The sequence below is a fragment of the Amaranthus tricolor genome, chromosome 2 (genome assembly GCF_026212465.1).
Source record: "Amaranthus tricolor cultivar Red isolate AtriRed21 chromosome 2, ASM2621246v1, whole genome shotgun sequence".
Taxonomy (NCBI): Eukaryota; Viridiplantae; Streptophyta; class Magnoliopsida; order Caryophyllales; family Amaranthaceae; genus Amaranthus; species Amaranthus tricolor.
In genome coordinates this window covers 2,152,709-2,175,846 of record NC_080048.1, presented here as the reverse complement: position 1 = coordinate 2,175,846, position 23,138 = coordinate 2,152,709, and the positions used below count along the sequence as shown (strand labels likewise).

General features: G+C 26.6%; 1 protein-coding gene and 1 long non-coding RNA gene across 2 annotated transcripts; one reads left to right on the top strand and one right to left on the bottom strand.

Moving 5' to 3' along the window:
- The first annotated feature begins 426 nt into the window (after positions 1-426).
- LOC130806532 (uncharacterized) lies at positions 427-7,953 on the top strand. The gene is made up of 3 exons (XR_009040321.1): positions 427-595; positions 1,426-1,479; positions 7,839-7,953. It is a non-coding gene; the product is annotated as an uncharacterized LOC130806532 (long non-coding RNA).
- A 6,965-nt stretch (positions 7,954-14,918) lies between these two features.
- LOC130806741 (protein DETOXIFICATION 49-like) lies at positions 14,919-17,061 on the bottom strand. The gene has a single exon (XM_057671937.1). It carries the CDS (start codon positions 16,950-16,952, stop codon positions 15,291-15,293), a length of 1,662 nt encoding a protein of 553 aa, XP_057527920.1. The 5' UTR covers positions 16,953-17,061; the 3' UTR covers positions 14,919-15,290.
- Positions 17,062-23,138: the final 6,077 nt, after the last annotated feature.

Here is a 23,138-nt window from a genome sequence, read left to right as displayed (position 1 = left end):
ATAAACAATATAAAATATTATTTTACATATTTTACTTATTTAATATAAGAATATATTTGTTTAAAACAACACCCTTCCAATACACCCAAAAGAAAGATCTATGAGAAAACCTATTGGTCAAGTTGGTAGCTAGGAAAGAGCCATTCATTTTCCTACTTAAGGCCATGTTACCTAGTGGCTAATTGTGAAACAAATTCCAAGGACATTTTCACAATTTAAGTTCAAGTTAATTGTACCTAAAGTTAAAGTAGACAAATAAATTAGTACCTATTACCCAAAAATTATTGGTATCCATTTGTGTTGTAAAAAAAGGAATATTCTTTTTTATGAGTATATTTTTGCCCATGAATAAATATGTGGCTTTTCCTATAACCAAAGGTTTATACATAATTATCATTAGTGACCTACAAATTAGTGTTTGGCTTACAATTTAATAGCCATGCCCATATATAATATAGGTTCTCTAATCTTTATATTGTTCTTAAGTTCATGTACTCGTTGCTATTTCATTAGTTTGTCTCTCCTTTAGTTAGTATCATATGAAGAGATAGATCTCTATAAGCTCAAGAATCAAGGGTATGGTGCAAAAAAAATCGTGAGTTGCTTGATTTTTGTTGAAAAGTTTTACTCCTAGGGATGAAAATTTGTGTTATTTTTAAGTAATTCGTCCTCAATTATAATGGATTACTTTAAGTTTGTCTTTTTCTTGTCATATATATTAATTTGATATGATCGTTCTTTTGTTTTCTTTTAGCAGACAAAAATTAGTATGTATTATTATGCCTAAGTGTGTGTGTGAGTAAGGAGATTATGTCAGTCCTTTAAAGGGTATAATTTTTCTTAATTAGTGGTATGTTATAGTATATTGTCAAATGACTATTTTAACTGCATGTGCATCTTCTTTGACATTAATAAAATATATATCAGATCAGCTTATTAATGAGTATGATAATAATAATAGTTAGTTACCCACCTACCTTATTTCAAATGTTTCAATTTTTTTGGTTAGGTAAGTTGGAGGATAGTTTAATAAAAGTTAAACCCAGATTACATATGTGGAATATTATACTAGCGCACAACTGAGGCAAAGCCCAATTTTAATCAAAGGTACTAAGTAACATATAGATTTTTTATATGATTGTGCATCATAATTATCATCACTATGATTGTTAATCATGATTAAGATGATTTCTTTAGATATAATTAGATTTTAATTACATGTTCCTTAACGGTTTCACAAGGCCACATAATGCTTATTGTTGTACCTCCCTCTTGGCTGTAAGATACTCCCACTAGTTAATTAGTGAGTACTAAATAATGGCTAATTATAATCTTAATTAAGAGCAAGTGACCTTAGATTAACTTATGTTTTTATTATTTATTTATTATTCACATAATCTCCTAATACACTCAGCCTCTTTGCAGTTGAAGGGTCATGATAATCCTACTTAAAATCAGCCTCAATGTCTCCTGCAGAAGGTATCAACTGTTCTTCTTCTTCTTCTTATTATTATTATTATTATTTTGCAATTTGCATAGTTGTACTAATGATCTGATTAATATAATAAATTATTCCCTTAATTACCTTCGTATTTCGCCATCCAAAAATAAAGCTCATACACGACTCAAGCTCACATGCTACGCTTTACTACCATACACGAATTGTGCCATATGTCGTGTCACATGCCAATTTAATAATAAGGTTATAGCTAAAGAGTTTTTTGGCTACAAAATAAAATAAAAATACACGATAAAACATGTACTTAGTAGCAAGACAAGATAAGACAAAAATTAAGGCTAATAAAATAAACAGAAAAAATAAATAAAAATACACAGGCACAAACAATAAACATGAGAAAGATAACTACCTATGGTTTAGGATACGAGTTTGACGTCTTCAAATAGTTTTATCTCTATTTCTTCTATCCTATGCTCAATCTTCTTAACTGGCCAACACTCTCTCCATACGACAAATCTGATCTAACTACAACTCCATAAAATTTATATTTTAATCTCATCTAAAAAGCCTATATTAAAAATATGTTTCCAACTCTTCAAAAACATATCACATCACATGTATGATAAAAACTTCTAATAAAAATATAATTGACGGTACTAATTTATAAATTTTATTGTTACTACTTTTATGTTGATGAACATACTTAAAGTTACTAATTATCCTATGAATAACTAATGACTCATAGAGATATTAAGGGCTACATCAAGCCAGCCGACCTTTTCATAACTTAAATTATACTACGTACGAGCTAGTTAAGAGTCAAAATTTTGTCTACCCATTGACATTAAATATTAATTACTTATTTACATATACATTATTCTAATCGATTCTATACCAATTCAGCCGATTTTCTAATTATTACATCAAAATTTAGAAAATTATTCTGTCACACTCTTTTTTAATAGTGATTTAAGGAATCACAATATTTAAAAAAATTTAAAATCTGACTTTTGTATTCATGATCATTAAGCTAAGTTTTATTGGTTGACATATGAGGTGCTATTTCGATCATCGGATTAGTTTTGAATTAAGTGTTTTTGCCTGTGTCTAAACTGAATCTTGTCTCTACATTGAATTTAATGCTCATCATTGTAATTCAATTATAAATTTCATGATTATAGTTGGATTTTGGTTATAAAACTATGTCGGTAAATAGCATATCGGGATTGTTTTGAACATTTTTAATTCACATGACATAGGGAGTAATAATTAAGGTTAAATTAATTATTTAATTAAATGTCCATTGAAAGTACCTAATAAACGTACTTTGTTCTGCAAGAATGAAATGGGTCACTGCCCCTAATTCCTTAAATTTATAGAAAATATTGTAGAATTTTGGTATTTGGAGAGAACATAGAGCCGCATTCTCATGTATATTGTACCTATACATTTATAAATTAATTAAATACTCCATTTAACTCTTCATCCAACTATCCAAGTTAATTAGTTGTCTCTTTTTTTGTACATTAGTCTTCCTTCAATAATGTGAGCACATTGCTAACTAGATTTAAGAAATATACTCTAAAATACAAAGCTTCGTTTTATTTGGAGGATCGCTGAAATTGAAATATTAATTCATATAGTTAAAATTAAATTTTGTCACTACTATAAATTATCACTTGTGTCACAGTATCAGTCATGGCATAAATAAGAATTTCTCATGGCTATGATATCCAGCCACGGGAATTTAAGTTAGAGACTACCATGACACAAGTGATCGTGTCTAAATTGTTGCCACGAGAAAATTATGATTGCGGCATAAATTCTTTTTTTTGCCAAGGTAGATCCCGTGGCTAATCTTATTTTTCTATCACATACAATGACTCATTGCAAATTATATTCTTCTACCACATGCGCAACACGTGGCTACAAATCATTTATACAATTAGACTCGTAAACAGGAAAATTCAACTAGTAGTATGGACTTAATGTTAACAATCAGTAATATTCCTTCCACACAAATGCCTTGGGTAGGATTTGAACCAAAAAGCTCCAAGTTGGTACACCAACACTCAAACCACTAGGCCATTAAGTAATGTTAGCGATAATCTAAGTAATGTTAGCATACTTATAACATAACACTCCTACCACTTAATTATTATTATTATTATTATTATTATTATTATTATTATTATTATTATTATTATTAAATGTAGTACGTCGTAATTAGTCGTTTTAGTGTAGTATTAGTATGTTAGTAGTATTAGTGTATCATTAGTATAATATTAGTTGTATTAGTATATAATTAGTCGAATTAATGTAGAATTGCTATATTATTACAAGTATTATTGTATTATTAGTTAAGCATTAGTATATTATTACTCGTATTAGTGTATTATTAGCATATTATTAGTTGTATTATTTTAATATTAGTATGTAATTAGTTGTATAAGTGTAGTATTAGTCGTATTAGTGTATTGATAGTAGTATTAGTATATAGCTAGTCGTATTAGTATAGTAACACTTTTAGAAGATTAATTTATTATTAATATTATTATTATTATTATTATTATTATTATTATTATTATTATTAACTAGTTGAAAAAAATAATTAAAGGTAAGTTAAACAAAATTGTAATTAGTTGAACAAAATTAGTTGCAAAATTACTAAAAATAAATTGATCAACTAATGTTCCTAAATGCAACAAAATTAGTCGTATATTCAAATAATATTACTCGTATTAATATATATTACTTAGCTAATACTTATTAGTTATTAGTATATTACTATATTATAGTCGTATATTACTATATTATTAGTCGTATTAGCATATTATTAGTTGCATTTGTATATTATTACTCGTATTAGTGTATTATTAGTCGTATTAGTGTATCTTTAGTATAATATTAGTTGTATTAGTCCATTATTAGTCGGGTTAATGTATTATTAGTACATAAATTTCAAATTCAGATGTCATAATTTATAACACAATCCCGCAATAGCTATTTACCTGTGACCTATAACTCTTTATTTGCCACGATAAATATTTACCCGTGACATATATAATTAGTGGTATAAATTTTTTGTCACGATAAATATTTACCTGTGACATAATTTTTTGTACAAGTTTTTGTTTGCCACAAAAAATTTCCCGTGGCATGATTTGTGGCGCAAGTGCTTGTTTGCCACGGTATTTATTTACCCGTGGCACAAGGGTTTATTTTCCACAGTATATATTTACCCGTGGCATAATTTGTGGCACAAGTGCGTCTTTGCCACGATATATATTTACTCGTGGCAAAAGTTTCGGGTATGATTGTGATATTGTCTTGAAACCTATTTTTCCCGTGGCAAGATCAAAACTTGCTACATATTTTGAATTCTCGTGACATAATTAATGGTACAAGTGACGATTTGTAGTAGTGTGTGGGATTATTACTTTAAACATTATTCTGATACATTTTGTGTTATTTGGATTTATAGTTGATGCTAATTAGAATTGAGATATCGGTTCTTAAATGATATTTAGTTGAGTGTGTATATATATATATTTAGAAGACTACGGAGTATGCATGTGGAAAAAAACGAACGTGATAAAAAAAATGGTTATATTTTTCACCAAAATATTTACAACTTGTATCGCTAATTTATATGTGTAGTACTATAGTACAGTAATACAACATCGTCTCATTTTTATTTAGTTCTTCAATAAATCAATAAAACTTATTAATCTGATCATCAGTTCCTTCTTCTTATATGCAATTAATACAACTGTGAGTAAATGTACATTTACAATAAGTTTTACTAGTGGAGAAAAGCATGTTTATTACGGTTTTTAGATAAATATATACCGTAATTGTACTAGCAGCAAATGGTCTATTTATACTACTAGGGTTCAAAATTACAGCATAAAAGTTGATTGTATGATGCGATTCTCTCGGAACCGCAACATATAATTAACTTTTTTTTTTCTATTTTGTATTCATTTACCAATAAATTTGGAGTTTAAATAATAATTTTAGAGAGGGGAAAGGAAAGGAAGGTGAAAGTGGGAAAGGATAAGGAAGAGCATGCAATATAATGTTTTTATTCAATATAATATTTTTATTTGATTTTATACATAGTTTAACATATAAACTTTCACTGATTTTTACTTAATAATATCAACTTTTGATTAACCATAAATAAAATCAACTTAGGGGATGTGTGCCTAGAATAATACTCACTTTTGTTTATAATAAATTATTTGACTAAAAACAAAGGTGAATTAGTGGTTAAACAAAAATTAATATTATTCTAAAAAAATACAACTCTAAGTTAATATTATTTATAATTAATCAAACTATATGGGTGATTTGGGGTAGCTTTTTTTTGTATTGTAAGAGTCACAAGGACTAAAACAATAATAGACTAGATTTATTTCCAGGTAATTAATATGTACTTTACACCATATTACTAATTTTAATTTTTGTGTCTCGTTTTTATCGCAACTACACTTCTCTCTTAATATGAAAGTTGTTTTAGAGAAGTGTAACTGTTATAGAAAAAGAGAGGATGATGTATTGGTTAACATCCATCAACAACAACATACCAATATACCATCAACTGAGTCAACTCAATATTGAGTGGCTCTACACTGAAAACTAAAGTATTTTGATTTAAATTCACCCTCAATTACATACTACATATATGTATTGGTTTTTATATGGAAAATTATCAATGATATTCTTGAGTTTTGGCATTTTATTAATAGTATTTTTAAATTCTTTTAATTATTAATGGTATATCCTTGTTGAGCATTTTATAATTGTAACCTTTTAAAACTTTTTCAGTCCAAATTCGACCAAAAGCGTTAATTTTTTTTTCTTTTTTTTTATTTTTCAAATCAAAACATAGAAGAAAGTTAATGGTTTTGAACGATTTTGGACGGAAAAAATTAAAAAGGGTTATGATTGTAAAACGCTTAATAATACGAGGGTACCATTGATAATAAAAAAAACTTAGAGGTACCGTTAATAAAGTGCCAAAACACAGGGGTACCATTGATAATTTCCATAAATATATTTTGACAAATTCTCTATTTAAACTGTCTCAACGGGAAGCGGCTCAATATGGGCTGACTTAATTTTTGTTTTCTTAGAAATTAATGAAAAGAATCAGTTTTTATTTACTTTTCTGCTTTGTAAGTTAACTCCATTAATTTTACTTTAAATATAAATAATTTGGGCTGTTTGTATAGGCCTGCCTTATGGAGTGATAGTCTCATACAAGACTTACTGATAATATATTTATATTAACATCAAATAGCCACTAAATGTATCCTAGGAGTACAAAGCCACTAAATGACTAAATCTAGGAATCTTTGTTAACATAAACTTAAACAAGAAGGTGTTATCTTTAGAGTGACTCCATTTTACACTTCATTAATCAATTCTCCTTGACTTAGTGGTTTTGAATAAGTTTACTTAAATTCAGGTTTAAGGGTTCAAGAGTTGCTACTTACGAAAAGAAGTACACTTAATTAATTAAAGTATATTATTTCAAGAATCTTTAAAATCAATGCTTAAGATTTGATAAAATAAGAATTAACAAGCACTTTATTATTATTATTAATTAAATCTTAATTACTTACCTCCAATAGTAACAATTTCAAACCCATCTTCACTTAAACGTGCCAAAATAATTCTATTTCTAGATTTATGATTGGTGTTAAAATGGTCAATTACGATCCGCAACATTCATATTCTTTTGGTTACTCAAGTTTCCAAGGAGACATTGGAAGAACATCTTTTAAGTTCATCATAGGGTTGAGTTAATAATATATGTGCATGTCACCTTATATATACTTTATTGATTTGAAAAGATTTCCAAGATTTGAATTGTTTAGTTAATGAAAAAAGAAAACTAATGCATGTGAGGTTTTATTGTAATTTTGTACGAATTTTTAACTTTTACGATCATCATCATATGATTTATAGACTTTATGTATAAAAATTATTTTTTGTACAAAGATAATATAATTTATGTATATCATCGTATATCGAACTTAAATTTAGATAATGACTAACATATATGTTTGTGATATATACTAAATATGTATTTTTTTTTTATACAATTGATAGAATTAAGCATGATAAGCATACAAGACAATACCCATACATAATGCCACATTGAATTTTAGAGAGAAATACTTAAAAAAAATGTGCCCTTTAATTTGTAGGAAGTTTCATCTTCATTGAAAAAACTTCTCATTTAATCTTTTTAATACATTTATATCATCCATTTAACTTTTTATCTACCTCAAAAAATACATGTTTAATAAAAGATCCATTTTATATTTACCTAATTAATCTAACAATTTTTTATTTTTAAATACAGGGTAGGCTGAGAAAATGAAATGGCTAGGCGAGAATCAAATGCAAAACCTTAATTAAAAAAGTGATACTTCTGTGACAATCTGGTTCTCCTAATCCAACAACTTGTTCTTAAGAACAATGTAAACAACCATTTCATACGTATGTGCAACGCAAAATTTGTAATTTATCTTTATTGAAAGAAAAAGTAGCATAATTAGTTTATTACAAATTTGTTTTAGAGACCGTGGATAAAATTACTTCAAATTGCATCTTATTTTCGCTCAACACAAAAATAAGGAGTTCTTTAATATTTTCATTTAGAAATAAATTATTCCGTTTAGAAAGTTTTGTAGTGTATCCTATTTTGTATTTTACTATGTTATGTTTATTTAAATGATCCTACAGCTTTCTTTTAATTAATTTTCATCAACAAATTTTTTAATCTAAATATTATCTCTCAATTTTTTTTTTGTTTTTTTTTTCTGCTAACAACCAAAAACTACTTAATTATAGTGCCCATCTCATAAGTGGCAAACTTAAGGAAACAAAGAAGTATATTGCTAACTAAATAACGAATACTCTCAATTTTATTTGACCTTTTAAACTTAGAAGCATAACTTTTAAAAAAATCACTAAATAAAAATCAATAGCTTAAGAGTTTATTTTTTGTGAATAAACATTTGCAATTTGGGATTTTGGTGCAGGTAAGCTAAGAGGAGGGAGATTTATGTTAGAATCAAACTCAGGGTATTAACTGAAAAGAACAGTACTTACATGAGACAAAACCCGATTTGCATTTGCCCCCAAATTAATTAAGTAATTAAATCATAATGTATTATTATTGAGGATGACTTGGTGGAGTACTTGCAAGATTAAGGGGATCTTTTTCGTGAATCTTGATCATAATCACACCAACTAATGCTTATAATGTTTAATGATGTATATCACATTGCATGTACGTATTTGTATTTTGTTATGAACACTAGTACCTTCTAATTTTATGAGGTAGTATACTTCATATATAAATACAAATTATTATATGAGGCGGTCTTATCGTGAAAATATTTTATTAATGGATTAAATAGCCTAATAATATAAATTTTTAACATAATATGAACTTATTTTAAAGTTTTCTCAATAAGAGATAGTGTCTTACAATAATTACTCGTATATAAATGTTTTTTTAATTATTACTCCTTCCATTGCTTGAAGTTGTTTTGATTTTCCATTTGATGAATTGTTCCATTTGCTGTTTTCATAAATAATTTTTCTATTCATATCATAAATTTTGGACAACATTAATCTTCTTCATTTTCATTTTAATATTTTAAAAATATTTATGACTCTTGCATATTTTCCATTAAGTTCACTTTAACATTTTTATATTGTATATGGGCCCTACATAATTCTCACTAACTTTATAAAAATGTTTTTTTTAATTGTTTTGATCCCCATATTTATTCCACTAACTTTTTTTAATATGTTTCTAATATTTGTGATCTCTACTTTTTTTTCTCCATCAAATTTTTTATTCAATAAAATACTATATTTATCATCTAAAAAATTTTATTTTTTTTAATTCTTGCTTGTGAAAACTTTTATAAGGAATCAGAGAGAATAATATTAATGTGGGTGAGATTGTGTCATACCAAACATGAAAGATCTCACTATTGTAGAATGTCAACTAACATCAAAAACTGGACATATGAACTACCTTAAATCCAATTTGTTAATGAACTACTTAATTTTAATTCAATTAAAGATCGGTTGAAGTGATTTTTTAGTGCAATTTTACTTATCAATTTTACACTTAAAATTTACACTTCTCATTTCTTTACCTAGTATAGCTCATTTTAATTTAGTTCATCAATTTAATACCTTTATTATAAGAGTTTTAAGAACTTAAACTATTTGATTATCTAAATCTAGTCGCATAATCTGATTTAAAAATTTTAATAACATATTTATATTTAAATTCACAAATATATAAATTTGAATCTGAATCTAACTGAACCGACTTAAGTAATTATTATTTAAGATTATAAGAGAAATCACAAAAGTAAGTCTATGAAATATTCGTGTAGATAAGATATAAAAAATGAGATAAATATAAGGGGAGAAGATAAAAAGTGGTGCGCCCAAAAATGTTGGTCCATGGTTTGCATTCGTGCGGTAGACTACGGGTCTAAGAGTGTAAACTCTATGGTTAAGTAAAAGCATTCATCATTCAACAATTTGGACTGCAAATGTCAAATCTAATGTAGTAGAACGCGTCCCTCTCTATTAGGATTACTATTCAAATTTTACTTAGTCTGTTCCAATGACTTTACTCTGTTTTTCTATTCTCATTGACACTTAATTTTTCTCCATATGAATTACTTACTCATTCAGTCTCTAAGAAATTACACCAGTTGTCTATTACATAAAAATTAAAATATGGTGTGACTATTTGAATTATGTACTTTCTCTATTCTCTAATATTCTATTCATTTGGAATATTTTACCTTAAGAAGAGAGATATTTGATTAATGTTTTTGAGACATATTAGAAGATAAAATATATCCATGTAAGATTTCGTTAAATTCGTCTTAATATATTTACTTTTTCATTATGTATTTTTTTAAAATTTTTTATTATGCGTATTTAGAGATATTAAGATTAAAATTTGCTTTGAAAATTATGTTAAAAGTAAACGAAAAGAAAAAAACGGATGGAGTATATAATATGAAAAAATTATGTTAAAATTTGTGATTAAGAGAAAACGGTGGTAGGAACATTTCTATAAAAGAAAAACAATTTTTTAAGAACAGAGAGAATATTTCTGTTAATTACTTATTTTTTTATTTTATATACTAAATTCTTACAAAGTAAAAATAATAAATTAAAAAGGTAATACTTATTGAGAGCTACAAGACGGTAGTTCTATATGGAGTATTTGCCATTTAAAGAAAGTTACTACCACCAACAAAACATGACAAAAATTCCACATTGAGGCGTACCTTTATTTTTCTCGACTCGGTCAAAAAACTCACCATTTACACACTTATTGGGCGGCTGCCTTTCCACCATCGATTCTTTAATGGACAATAGTAGGTTCACGCATGTCTCTTGTAGCATAAAGTTTTCAAATACAAACCAATCTTATTTATTTAAATACTTTTACAAATGTAAATAAACATTCATGTCTTATAATATATTGACTTTCATTTTTTTAGTAAAATTTCAAGTTTTATAAATGCATGAAAGAATATAACAAATCAGCTTTATTTATACTAGTTTTTGAAATAAGTTGTAGCGCGTAAATTACTCTTTTAAATGACGAACTTAACCACAAAACTACATCTAAATAAAAATTTTCAGATGTTAATAAATCAACACAATCAATAATTTAAACTGATCATAATTAAATTAAAGTCTAAGACCTATTAATTACTTTATTTATTAATTTTTTATTTGTTCTGATAAGTTTATGAGTATGTAGCTTTGGAGTACTTTTAAGTAATGTTATTTTGGACTTGGACAATAGTGCTTCTAATACTTAATAAAAATATTTTTGCTCAGAAAAATAAAATAACTAAGTATGGAGCATTATTTGAAATATACTCTCTTCGTCTTATAAGTCATATTAACTCCGATCTTTTTTATTCTTTTCATTTGAAATATGGGAAGAACCAAGAAGAGTACTAATGAAGGATAATATTTTATTAAAATCATTATTAAATGAAATAAATAATGACAATGTAGCTCGAAATCATAAAAAGAAGTAAAATGTTTACTAAAAACAGAGAAAAGAGTTATAATGGAATAAATATCATTAATGTGAAAGAATCAAGTAATTTTTTAAGTTAAAAATGTAAAAAATATGAAGGCCTTTTAGTAAAATAATATGTTAGACAAGTGAGATTATTTTTGTTCATAAAGTTGTTTTAAAATAGGAAAATTCATCATGAGAAGAATGACTTTGTGAAATTTCCTTTTGAAAAAATCGAAAAGAACAAATAGAAATAAACGGTAAAAAAAAATACATGAAATATGTCGATAAAAAATAACCAAAAACGCAAGCTATAGGCAAAAACATAAATATAGCAAATTCTCTAGAATGGTTCAAAATGACTTGAAGTCAATTTTGTTTCATTGTTATCAACGGTAATCAACCCCCAATATAGAAAGTTCTTTACAAGAAAAAGCAAAATGTATGATTCAAATAGAAATTCTTATTGCTAACAACATAATTTGACTTTCTTCCTACATCTAATAAGCGTTTAGAAAACTAATTTAATTTTTTTTACGTATTCTCTTCAACTAGAAAATACTTGTCAAATAAAAATTATATATATATATATATATATATATATATATATATATATATATATATATATATATATATATATATATATATATATATATATATATATATATATATATATATTAGTTACTTATACGTATAAATAATACTTGTATAATTTTAATTAAACTGTTATATGCATAGAATTGTACATATATATAATACTAAAGTCACTTTAAATGACAATTACATCCTTATAAAAAATCCCCTTAATTCAATAATATCAATCATAGTCAACATTAAAGTTTGGCAAACAATCAACTAATTATATATTAATGACCCCAAAAAAAAACCAAATATTACAATCAAAATAAATTGACTATACTTGTATAATTTAAAGTAAATGGTTAAATGAGAAAGCGTAGAAAAATGTTTTTTCCATCAAAATTGTCTTAATTAATATTCACATTCCAAATAATCCCCATTGTTTTCTGATTTAGACTCTTAAGAATAGAATTATTTTATCCAATGGAGTAGTGAAACATACACCTAAAATTGAATTGGAAACATCTCATCACATCGACTTGTTTTGTAATGGGCTAATGGCATGTTTGTTTTTTGGTTTGTTAAAAAGTCAAAAATTATATTTGTAAATTTTTAGAAAAAATTGATTTTTAAGCTAAAATTATTAAGATAATTTCTTTGGCTTTTTTATTGTTGCTTTTTGGATTTTAGTTCGATTTTATTTCTACTATTAAATAGTCAATAATTAACGCATAATTTTATTTAACATCCTTTTAAATAACCGACTTATTAATTTAACACTAAAACGAGCAAAAAAATTAATACTTTCAATTAATCCAACAACTCAATTTAAAAATCTAACAAAAGAGTATCTAGTGGGAAGTTGCATAACATTTACTATTCAATATGTGAGTTGTGATGTTGAAACCCACGAGCACAACTCACAACTACGACCCACAACCACATGCCTCACCTAAACTCTTCTTTTACATAATCATCACATATAATTAAATTAAATTATAATTTACATTAGATTTTCAAAGTACTTAACTTAATACTTCTATTTATACTTGAACCTACTAATTTGATAGTAGATCTGGCGAAATAGTAGCACATATTGATTTTAAATCGGTTAAGTTTGACCAACACGTCATATAACGATTTTATTAGAAATAGAAAATTTACATATCTTTTATAATATAGAAACCCTAATATGGTTTCTCTATAAGTATGAGTGTTATGAACTAATAATCTCCGAAGGGGAGAAATTATTCCATCATTTAACAAATTTATCATTATTATTTGATTTTTAATGTTATAAAATAGCTAAAAGCATTATTTTTTTTTACTTATTACAACTAAATTAGTTTTTATTTTATTTTATTGGACTAGAAAGACTTTTTCAAATTATATAGTGAAACATTAACCAAAAAGATTATAGATTATGACTTATAACTCAAAAATATTTATATAGTACTAAAACATTTATATCACTTTTAAAATTTTTTGTATCTACATATCTTCTCTTATATTCTCACTTTTAATCCTATTCATACAATCATCCCTTCTATTTTCTTAATTAAAGCTTACAATTATACGTTGTTCTAAATTATTGGAAACATAGAGAGTATTTTTAAACTTTATCTGTTATCATATACTATGAACTCTACCACTTATTGACGAGTTGAGAGACTTTTTGTCCGCCTTCTTTTTTATAGATATAATTTATCGTATTGCATCTTTATTCATATCCTGAACATAATTTATATGAACATGATGCTTAGTAAGATGATGACGATTTGAGATTTACAACTCACAATATAAATCGATAATTGATAAATTACGTGTAAATTTTTAGATTTTTATTATTATACTGCCAATTGCCCATAAACACACCATTGAGGTTATATTTGATCTCCATACGGCACAAAATCTTGCCGAATTTACGCACATGAATTGTTAATATCAAAGTTGCTTCATAGCTATCTTTACCGTGTTTTAGAAGTGTTTGACACTTATTACTATTTTTAATTCAATTGATTTGCGGCTGAGATACCAGTTTTACTATAAACAGTAAGATACTGTTCGACTTATGTGCATGATTTTATCATAACTTTACAGCGTTATAATCACGAGATTGATAGAAGAATTCAAAATAAATTCTACTTAATACTTATTTATTAATATTAATTAGAATTTAAAAATAAATTTATAATAATGTAAAAATCACATTCTGATTCCATCTGGAATATATAAACAGGGCCCTATTAAGATACTTCACGAGTTAGTAATATTTATCAATTCTCGGTTTATTAGATTGGATCATTTTGCATATGGCTAGACTTGATGTAAAACTTCATTTATATTTATCCTTAGTTGCAAAATTTCAGGCTTACATCAAGCTATTTAGGCTTGTAGATCTAATAAATATGCAAATAAACTAAATAAATAATATTATCATTAGTTAACTTTTACACCTATTATGATTTGTATTTATGATGGCATCTTACTAAAAGCATATGATGTTGATTTATTAAACAAAAACATACATATTACTCAATTTTTTTTTTTTGAAATTGTACTATATAATTTAAAAAGCTATCAGATATTTAAATTATATAGTGTAAATTTAAATTGACTGATGAAATATAGTAGAATATATCTGATCTTCTATATAGTCTTTCTTGAAATGATTTAACTAAATGACAATTTTAATAGAAAATCAACTGTAAGTTTTATTCTTTAAGTATTCTATTTTAACTGTCTAGAAAGAATTTAATTCTTGAATGGAACTAGCTAGAAAATAATAATTGGATAAAAAATATTTCAAATTCTTATATAAAAGTTAGTATTTCCTTTTTTCAAAGAATATATACGTCCAAGTTTCAAATTTACATTCCCTCCAAAACCCATCAAATTAAAAAAAATAAAAAATACTATCCTTTTGCCTTTTTCCCATCCATCTTTTCAAACACATGAAAAAATAGAATCTATTTTACCCTATTCCACACACAAAATTTCACCCTCTAAATTAGAAAAAATATCCCCACCATCCCTCTAATTTGCTACACATTTCAAAATTCTCCTATGTTTTTCGCATTTTTCATAAACTTCATATTGAAGTTTTTGGTAGAAAACTTAATGAGATAGATAAGTATTAATGAATCAAACAAGTAAAGTTTGATCATTATTATTTTGAATTTTGTATTTTTCTCCTTGAATTAAAATAGGAGATGAAGAATGATCGGTAAAATCTTTTGCTCTTTGTGCTTCAAATTCCCAATTTGTTCTACTCAATACCATCATCATAGTCACCACACACGACCCTTGGGCCGCCAACAGCCCGATCCAAAGCCCTTGAAAATCATACCCGGCAAAAAACCCGAGCCAAACCGCCACCGGCATACCCACCAAATAAAAACACCCCAAATTAATATTAGCCCCCACTTTCGGCCGAGCGGTCCCGCGCAACACCCCGCAACCCGTCGTTTGCGGGCAATTGCCCAACTCGCACAACCCAATTATGGGCAAAACCAATGAAGTCAACTTAATAATATCCACATCTTTAGTAAACATCCCTGCCCATCTATCCCTCACCAAAAAGGTAAACAAAAGGGCCGAAAACCCAAACACAAAACTAAACACCAAACCCGAAATCGCAGCCCGTTTAGCCCGACCGGGCTGGCCCGCCCCGAGCTCATTTCCAACCCGAGTAGAAACACTTACACTCAATGAAGAAGGAAAAATATAAATCAATGAAGTAGTTTGAATCAAAATCCCCATAGATGCTACCGTTGCTTTTGGATTTACCAATAACCCACAAAAAAGGATCATAATTTCATACCACCACCATTCCAAACACACGGAAATACAACTAGGAATTGCTAAATGTAGCAATCTCCCATACCCATTTAAACATTCCTTACTTAAAGAACACCAACTTTTCTTACAAGATTCAGAGAAAATCATATATATTATAAGAAAAATTATCATATTAAAATTTGTTAATACTCCGGCTAAAGCGACGCCATTAATGCCGAGCTTAAGCTTAATTACAAAAACCCAATTGAGAGGATAATGTAAAACACTAGCTAAAGCTGCGGTTAATGTAAGAGGCAGAGTAATTGATTGTGATCTTAGATAGATTCTTAATGGTTGAAGAATTGATTGTGCTAGAAGATCAGGTAGACTATATAGTAAGTAAGCTTGAGCTTGGATTGCAATGGCTTGATCTTGATGACATAAAAGAAGGATTTTTTCCATATTTAGCCATAAAAATGAAATGGGTATTGAAGTTATGAGTAAAATGAGGATTGTTCTTTGAAGGGTTAAGCCTAAAATGGAATATTTTTTAGCACCAAATGCTTGACCACATATGGGCTCCATGCCCATGGCTAGCCCGGATAAAATCGAGTAGCCAGTGATGTTAGCAAAGCCAATCGCTAACGACCCACCTGCTAAAGCCAGTTCGCTTAGACGACCGAGAAATAGCATTGAGATCATGGAACGTGAGTATAATAATAGACCGGTTAAAATCATGGGTATGGCAATGTTAAATATTAATTTTGCTTCTTTTAATGTGGATTTAAGAGGCGGTGGATGGTTTTGGTCATGTGGGGATTTTGTGTTAGGGATAAATAGTGTTGTATCCTCATAATGTTGATTTAAATGGGATATTCTTGGTGTTGGAGATTTGGGTATCAATGGGACATGCAAATTGGATAATTGGTCATTTTTATTGGTTATATTTATTTGGTAATTTGTTTCTTGGTTTGAATTGCATTTGCTAGAGGTAAACCCATCATCTATGCCTTCTTGCTTGCACATTATTGGGCACACCAATAAATTTTTTAGAGTGAGAAAATTTAGAGAGAGAAAGTTGAGAGAGAAAAAGGATGAAGGGAAATTGGTGTTTGGAGTTAGGGGGGAAAGAGTGTCACGGGGTCTTATATATAACGGGGGGTGTTGAATATTGTTGTTTACTTTTGAATTTCTTTTTTGTGTGGAATAATTCGTATCTACTTAGGAGTATTTAATATTATAGAAAGTTTTCAAACGCTTTATGCCGCGTTATTGATATTGTTATAATGTTGTTACAATAAATACAGGCGTTATTGATATTGTTATAATGAATATAGGCGTTATTAATATTATTATTACGGATATTGAAAAAAATATATATTATTAGATTAGATGTCAATGGTGTTGATTTTACTGCGATGAACACTAGCTGGTTTGGTAAGCATATAATTAAATGAAACACGATTTTGTTCGAGTTTGCGTTTTTAAAATTACTGTAATTATAGACTTTAAATATAGATTGACCAAATGATTAAGGACTTTTCTTTTTGTTCTCACAAAAATAATTAATTTTTCATTTCTTCTCGCGTTTAAAGAATTTTTCGACCTTATCCATAATTTTACATTGAATTGAATTAAGATTCTTATTATATTGAATATATTTATCACTTTCACAACACTAGATTTAGATTTAAATGGGCGGTGCCATTCTGAAATCAATAAATATTATTTATTATTATCATTGTTATTTTATTTGTATATTTTTCATTTAAAACAAAAAGTGACTAAAACCTAAAAAAGGGAAATATTTTAATTTAGAAGATTGGGCCCCATGTAAGTAGATAATGTCAAATACTCTGTTTGGAGGCCCGTTTCAATTTACAGGAATAAGTTAAAGCTATAATTAACCATTATCTCTAAATATATCTGTCAATGAGCTATTATATCTAATAATAGCAAGTCATTGTATTTCTTTTTCCCAACTTGGGCGTCTTGTGAACTGTTAATACGTAATAATATGTCTCCCGTGAAGGTTAAGGTAGAAAGTTATGGTTGCATTAGCTTTAAATTAGGCCAACATTGACCAAATTGTATAGCGGTGAATCTTGAATAAATTTTATTAAACTTCTATTTTAATATAAAAATTATCATAAAAATGATTTTAAAAAAAGGCAAAAAGATATATCAATATTATTAATTTTTCTCTTAGGAGAGTCGGACTACTAATATGATATTACAAGAAATAAAAGAAATGAAACTTATTAGAATTCTATGACAATATTTTATTTATATTTAGGAACAATTTTTGGATCCCTATTGTTCATTGATGTTTTTTCACAGCATTTTTTGCATGTACATTACTATTTATGTTTATTTTTGAGAGATGAGTATAAGGCCCATGAAAAAAAGCTTCCAAAATATATGAAAATAAACATATTATTGGTAATAAAAATAATTTTTTGTGAATTATTCAAGAATGACTAACTTAGTATATATTCTTACCATATACATGAAATAATATGCATGCACTATTTTCAACTTGCATGTAAAAATTATATCTTTATTAGATTATTAAAAAAAAAAGTCGACTTAATGAATTTAAATCAGTTAATTTCACTTAATCGATTTGAACATGACTAGCGATCATGAGTTCAAATGACACCCATAAACCACTAGCGAGGCTTACCAAAGGAAAGATGACATTTGTGATAAGTATGACTATGTCTACTTTAAACGAACAAAGACGCAAAATTGACGAAAGAATCTTCTAATGGATGGGCTAAAGTGATACTTCTAGTAGATAGCAGCCTTTGGGTCTTGTTCAACTTCATGTGATTTCCTACTAGACATAATTAACCTGTGATTTGCTTAATTCATTATTAACACATTCGTATAATTATTTATTTCTCAAACTTCTTGTTGATTATAAGGTAGGTCGGCTAAAAAAAAAAAATCGAATTCAAGATCATCTTATCTGTTTTACTTTAATTGAGACAAAATCTATATTTCTTGTATTTATATCTTTTGAAAATTTTAACCTGTCGAGAGAATAAGAAATTAACAAGTTAATTAATAGTAATCTTATAAATTATTTCTAATCTAGTAAATAAATCCGAGTCATATAAAATTAGTTAAAGATTTTATTTTGGATTAAAAGATTAGTTATTATTCATTTCAAAAAAAAAGATTAGTTATTATTCATTTCAAAAAAAAAAATTAGTTATTATAGAAAAGTTCAAGAAAATATTCCAATAATGCAGATGTAACAAATATGATGTGGGTCCAAACATGAAATACCCTTTTTAAATATATTTTGGTGCTTTTTCTATTATATTAATTAATAGATTTAAATTGATTTAATGAATTCCTGAAAATCACGCCTATTAATATAGTAGAAAATTACTTCCATATGAATATAAATTTAATCATCTTTTTTATGCAAAGATTTTTTTACTTTGAGATATTTTGATAAGTAAATTTTAATATACAAATATGTAGATGCCTCAATAATGTAAGTTAAGAATTCGTTATATATGATTTAAATTTTAAAAATTATATCACAGAATAGATATAAATTAAGCAAAATTTACATTCGAGTCAATAAATTCAATTAGTTTAGGATACTTTAGCTCAAAAAAGTTCATTTTTTGGCGATCAATTTTTAAAATTTTATATTTTATTTATCCTATAATATAATAACTCGACTGTTATATCATCTATCTTTTATTATACAACTTCAATATTATTGTTTTTTTAAAAAACTAAAGATGAAACTACTTTTTCCTCATTTATTTGTCTATTTCCTTTTATATACTCTATCAAAATCATGAATATAAATCAGCGTGATGAAGCTTGACACACTTTCATTGCCTCATTTGAGGGGCCATCCATATAATTCAATAATCCTTAAGGATGCATTTTGTTAGCATAAACTAAGGGTATAATGAGTTGAGTACAACTTAAGTAATTAAAAAGGTATTGTTTAGAGGAACAGAAAGATTGAGTTCAAGAAAAGAAAAGTCTTTAAAAAGTGAAGGTTGGAATTGTTCTCAATTAGTCAACTTTTACACTATAAAAAGAAGGTCCTACAAATGTGTGTTTGAGTGTAGGAGAGCCAAGTGGATAGTCCCCATCACCCCATGTGCTTATAGTTGCCCTATATTTTTAATAGACCTTAGTTCTCCTATCAAATAGACATTCTACCCCTTCAAATTGGTCACAAACCCCACTTATAAGTACTAATTCAATAATATCAACTATGTTACATGTTCTAATTCTAATGCTATAATTATAATCTTATATTTTTTGTTGAGTGGTTGTTATATATCACATTAGAAGCTAACATAAGTAATAACTAGGAGTTTAAAACTTATTTATATATCATCATATATGAAAAAAATATATAAAGAATCTACATATTTAGCCTAAATTAAAAGATTCTTGTGTGATCGGTGCATAATAGAGTTTATGGATAATATACGAAAAAACTATAAAAATTTAAACTTTGGTTGAATTGGTTTTTTTATAAGAATTAAATATACTATATTCTAGTATTATATTAATGGTTTTAAGTTTGAATCTGTTAGAGCATATTCATACTTCTAATTCAAAAAACTCTTATATAGAGGGGCGTGTTAGAATATATAACATATTTAGAAGCCTCAATTATCAGCTTGAGTTTTTAGTTGAATTGGTTTCCTTGACAGAATTTGTAACAGACCTAGTTGTGAAATAGTGATATAATAACTATTTTCATATCAAAATATAGTCATAAACCTCAATTAAGTAGTACTTTAGTAGTTAAGATCATCAATTTTCTTCTATATAAATGATCTCATGTGTTCAAGCCTTCTTGTTTACTCTTGTATGAGATTGTCTTACTATGAGACGAATCCATATAATTAGTTCAATTTAAATATTGATCACATTAAAATTATAAGTAATTATTTTAAGACAGTAAATATACATTATACCGGTCCAATAAAAATAGTGTTACTGTACAACCGTTTTATTTAAGATTTTTATATTCATTAAATGGTAGAATCTTTCCAAGTTTAAATTATTTTACTTTATAGAAGAAGGAATTTAAAGCCATAAAAAAATATTTGGTCACAAAGACTCAAACGTGTAGATTATTTCACTTGAAATAAAGTGATAGTAATATTAAAAAAATTAATTATTTATATGACACATTTCTATTTGGTTTCATAAGGCTATTTATTGACTCCTAGTTTGGAGTTTCTCTAATTCTTGGTACTTTCTACGTCGGTATGTAGCAGTCGACATAGGAAAATTTCATATCATAAGAAATAAGAAAAACATAATTTTTGTGGTAGGTATTGAACTTTTTGCTCATGTTCAGAGTACCATATTTTGTGAAAAATGAAATCTCTAGTACTTTACTCATAAATTAGTTTTCCTCCAAATACAATTCTTGTCCTAATAGAATAAAAAAATTATGAATTACAGTTTTAAAGTTTAGGATTTTTGTAAATTACAGCCTAAATAATTAAATAATTATTTTTTACAAATTAAAACCATTAAAATATCGAAGTTTACAATATTTATGCCAAATAACAGAATATTGGCCACTTAACCTAAAATTCTGACCACAAATATGGTGGGAATTATGTGATGTGGCCTGAATGTTGTAGATCTACTTTGGTGGTTGTAATTCGCAAACAAATAAACATTTACGTTTTAATTCGTGAAAAGAAGTCTTGAACTTTAATATTATAATTCGCAAGTTATTCTAAAAAATAGTAAAAATTTAAAATATCAGAAATTAGAAAAAATATATGTATGAGATAAAAAAATAATAACATACATAGATAAAGATGAAAGAAAAAATTCATCATAACAAAAAATAAAAATAGAGCAAAATTATGAGACTAATAATAAAGACAATAGTGCAAATCCCGTGGATCAGATCAGGGGGTTATAAGTGTTTGAAGAAAATTTTAAGTGTGAAAAAAGTAGTTAATTGAATTGAATTTGTCCTACACTTGGATAATTAATATATATTTTGCATAAACTTTTTCTTAATAAAATAGACTTTTTAATTGATTTTCACATTCTTAATGCTGGTTTTTTTCCTTCTACTTTTATCTTTCAAACTTTTTTGTTCTGCTAATATAGTCTAGTTGACTATTGAAAAGGATTGTGTTCACATTTAGATGCACAAGCACTAAAATGATGTTAACTAATAACAATGTTATAATCTTAATCTCAAATAATTGAGATCGGCTGTATGATATATCGGTTGTATGATATATCGGTATTATCAACGGTTTGTATAAATAAGTATTTTCCTCTATTTATACCGATCTTTTACCTATAATATTTCACTTTTTTTTTCTTTTACTAATTATTGCTAGGTTATGATTTTAATTTTTCAATATTGAAGTAAGGATTATTTTTCTATAGGTATTGAGAATTTAATTCTTATTATAATAAGGGTGGAAGGTTGATCTTAAAACACTAAGTCAATCCATGATTCTCAATTCTGCTAATTTATACTAAAATGAATTCACTATAACCGAATCAATTTTTTAAAACTGAAATTAGCTTAATGAAATAAACTTTATTTAACTGGACTTAACTTAATATTTTCAATTATTTATGTTTTTCAATTATTTATCGGCTTAAGCTAAAATAATTAAATAAAATCACACATTAATTCAAATTATATATAAGTTTAAATTTATTTTGAAAAATTTTGCATTACTCTCCGTCTCACATATTCTCACCTCAAAAAATTTTGTCCAATTCTAATATTTCCTCCTATTCATTTTAAGTGTCTTATTTATTTTTGAGACATTATTTATCTATCACTTTTAAATTGTATTTTATTATTAATTTATAAGTTTAAATATAGTCATATGAGAACTTATTTGATTCGTTTTAATATAAAGTTTATTAATATCAACTTATTATAATTTTTAATTATACATAATTAAATATTAAAGATTAAATAAGTGAATTAAATAGAGTCCATAAAATAACTGAGACACTTGAAATAAAAAAAATGATATTTTATTGTCGTTCCACTTTTCAATATGCAAACACCATTTTAATACAATTCAATTCAATTCAGATCAATCTAAAATTCCATGTACACTTACCATTCATAAATACTGCTAGAGTCGGAAAAAGACGAGCATAAAGAAAACAGCACAAAATCCAAGCTATACGGATACTCGGATACAGTAT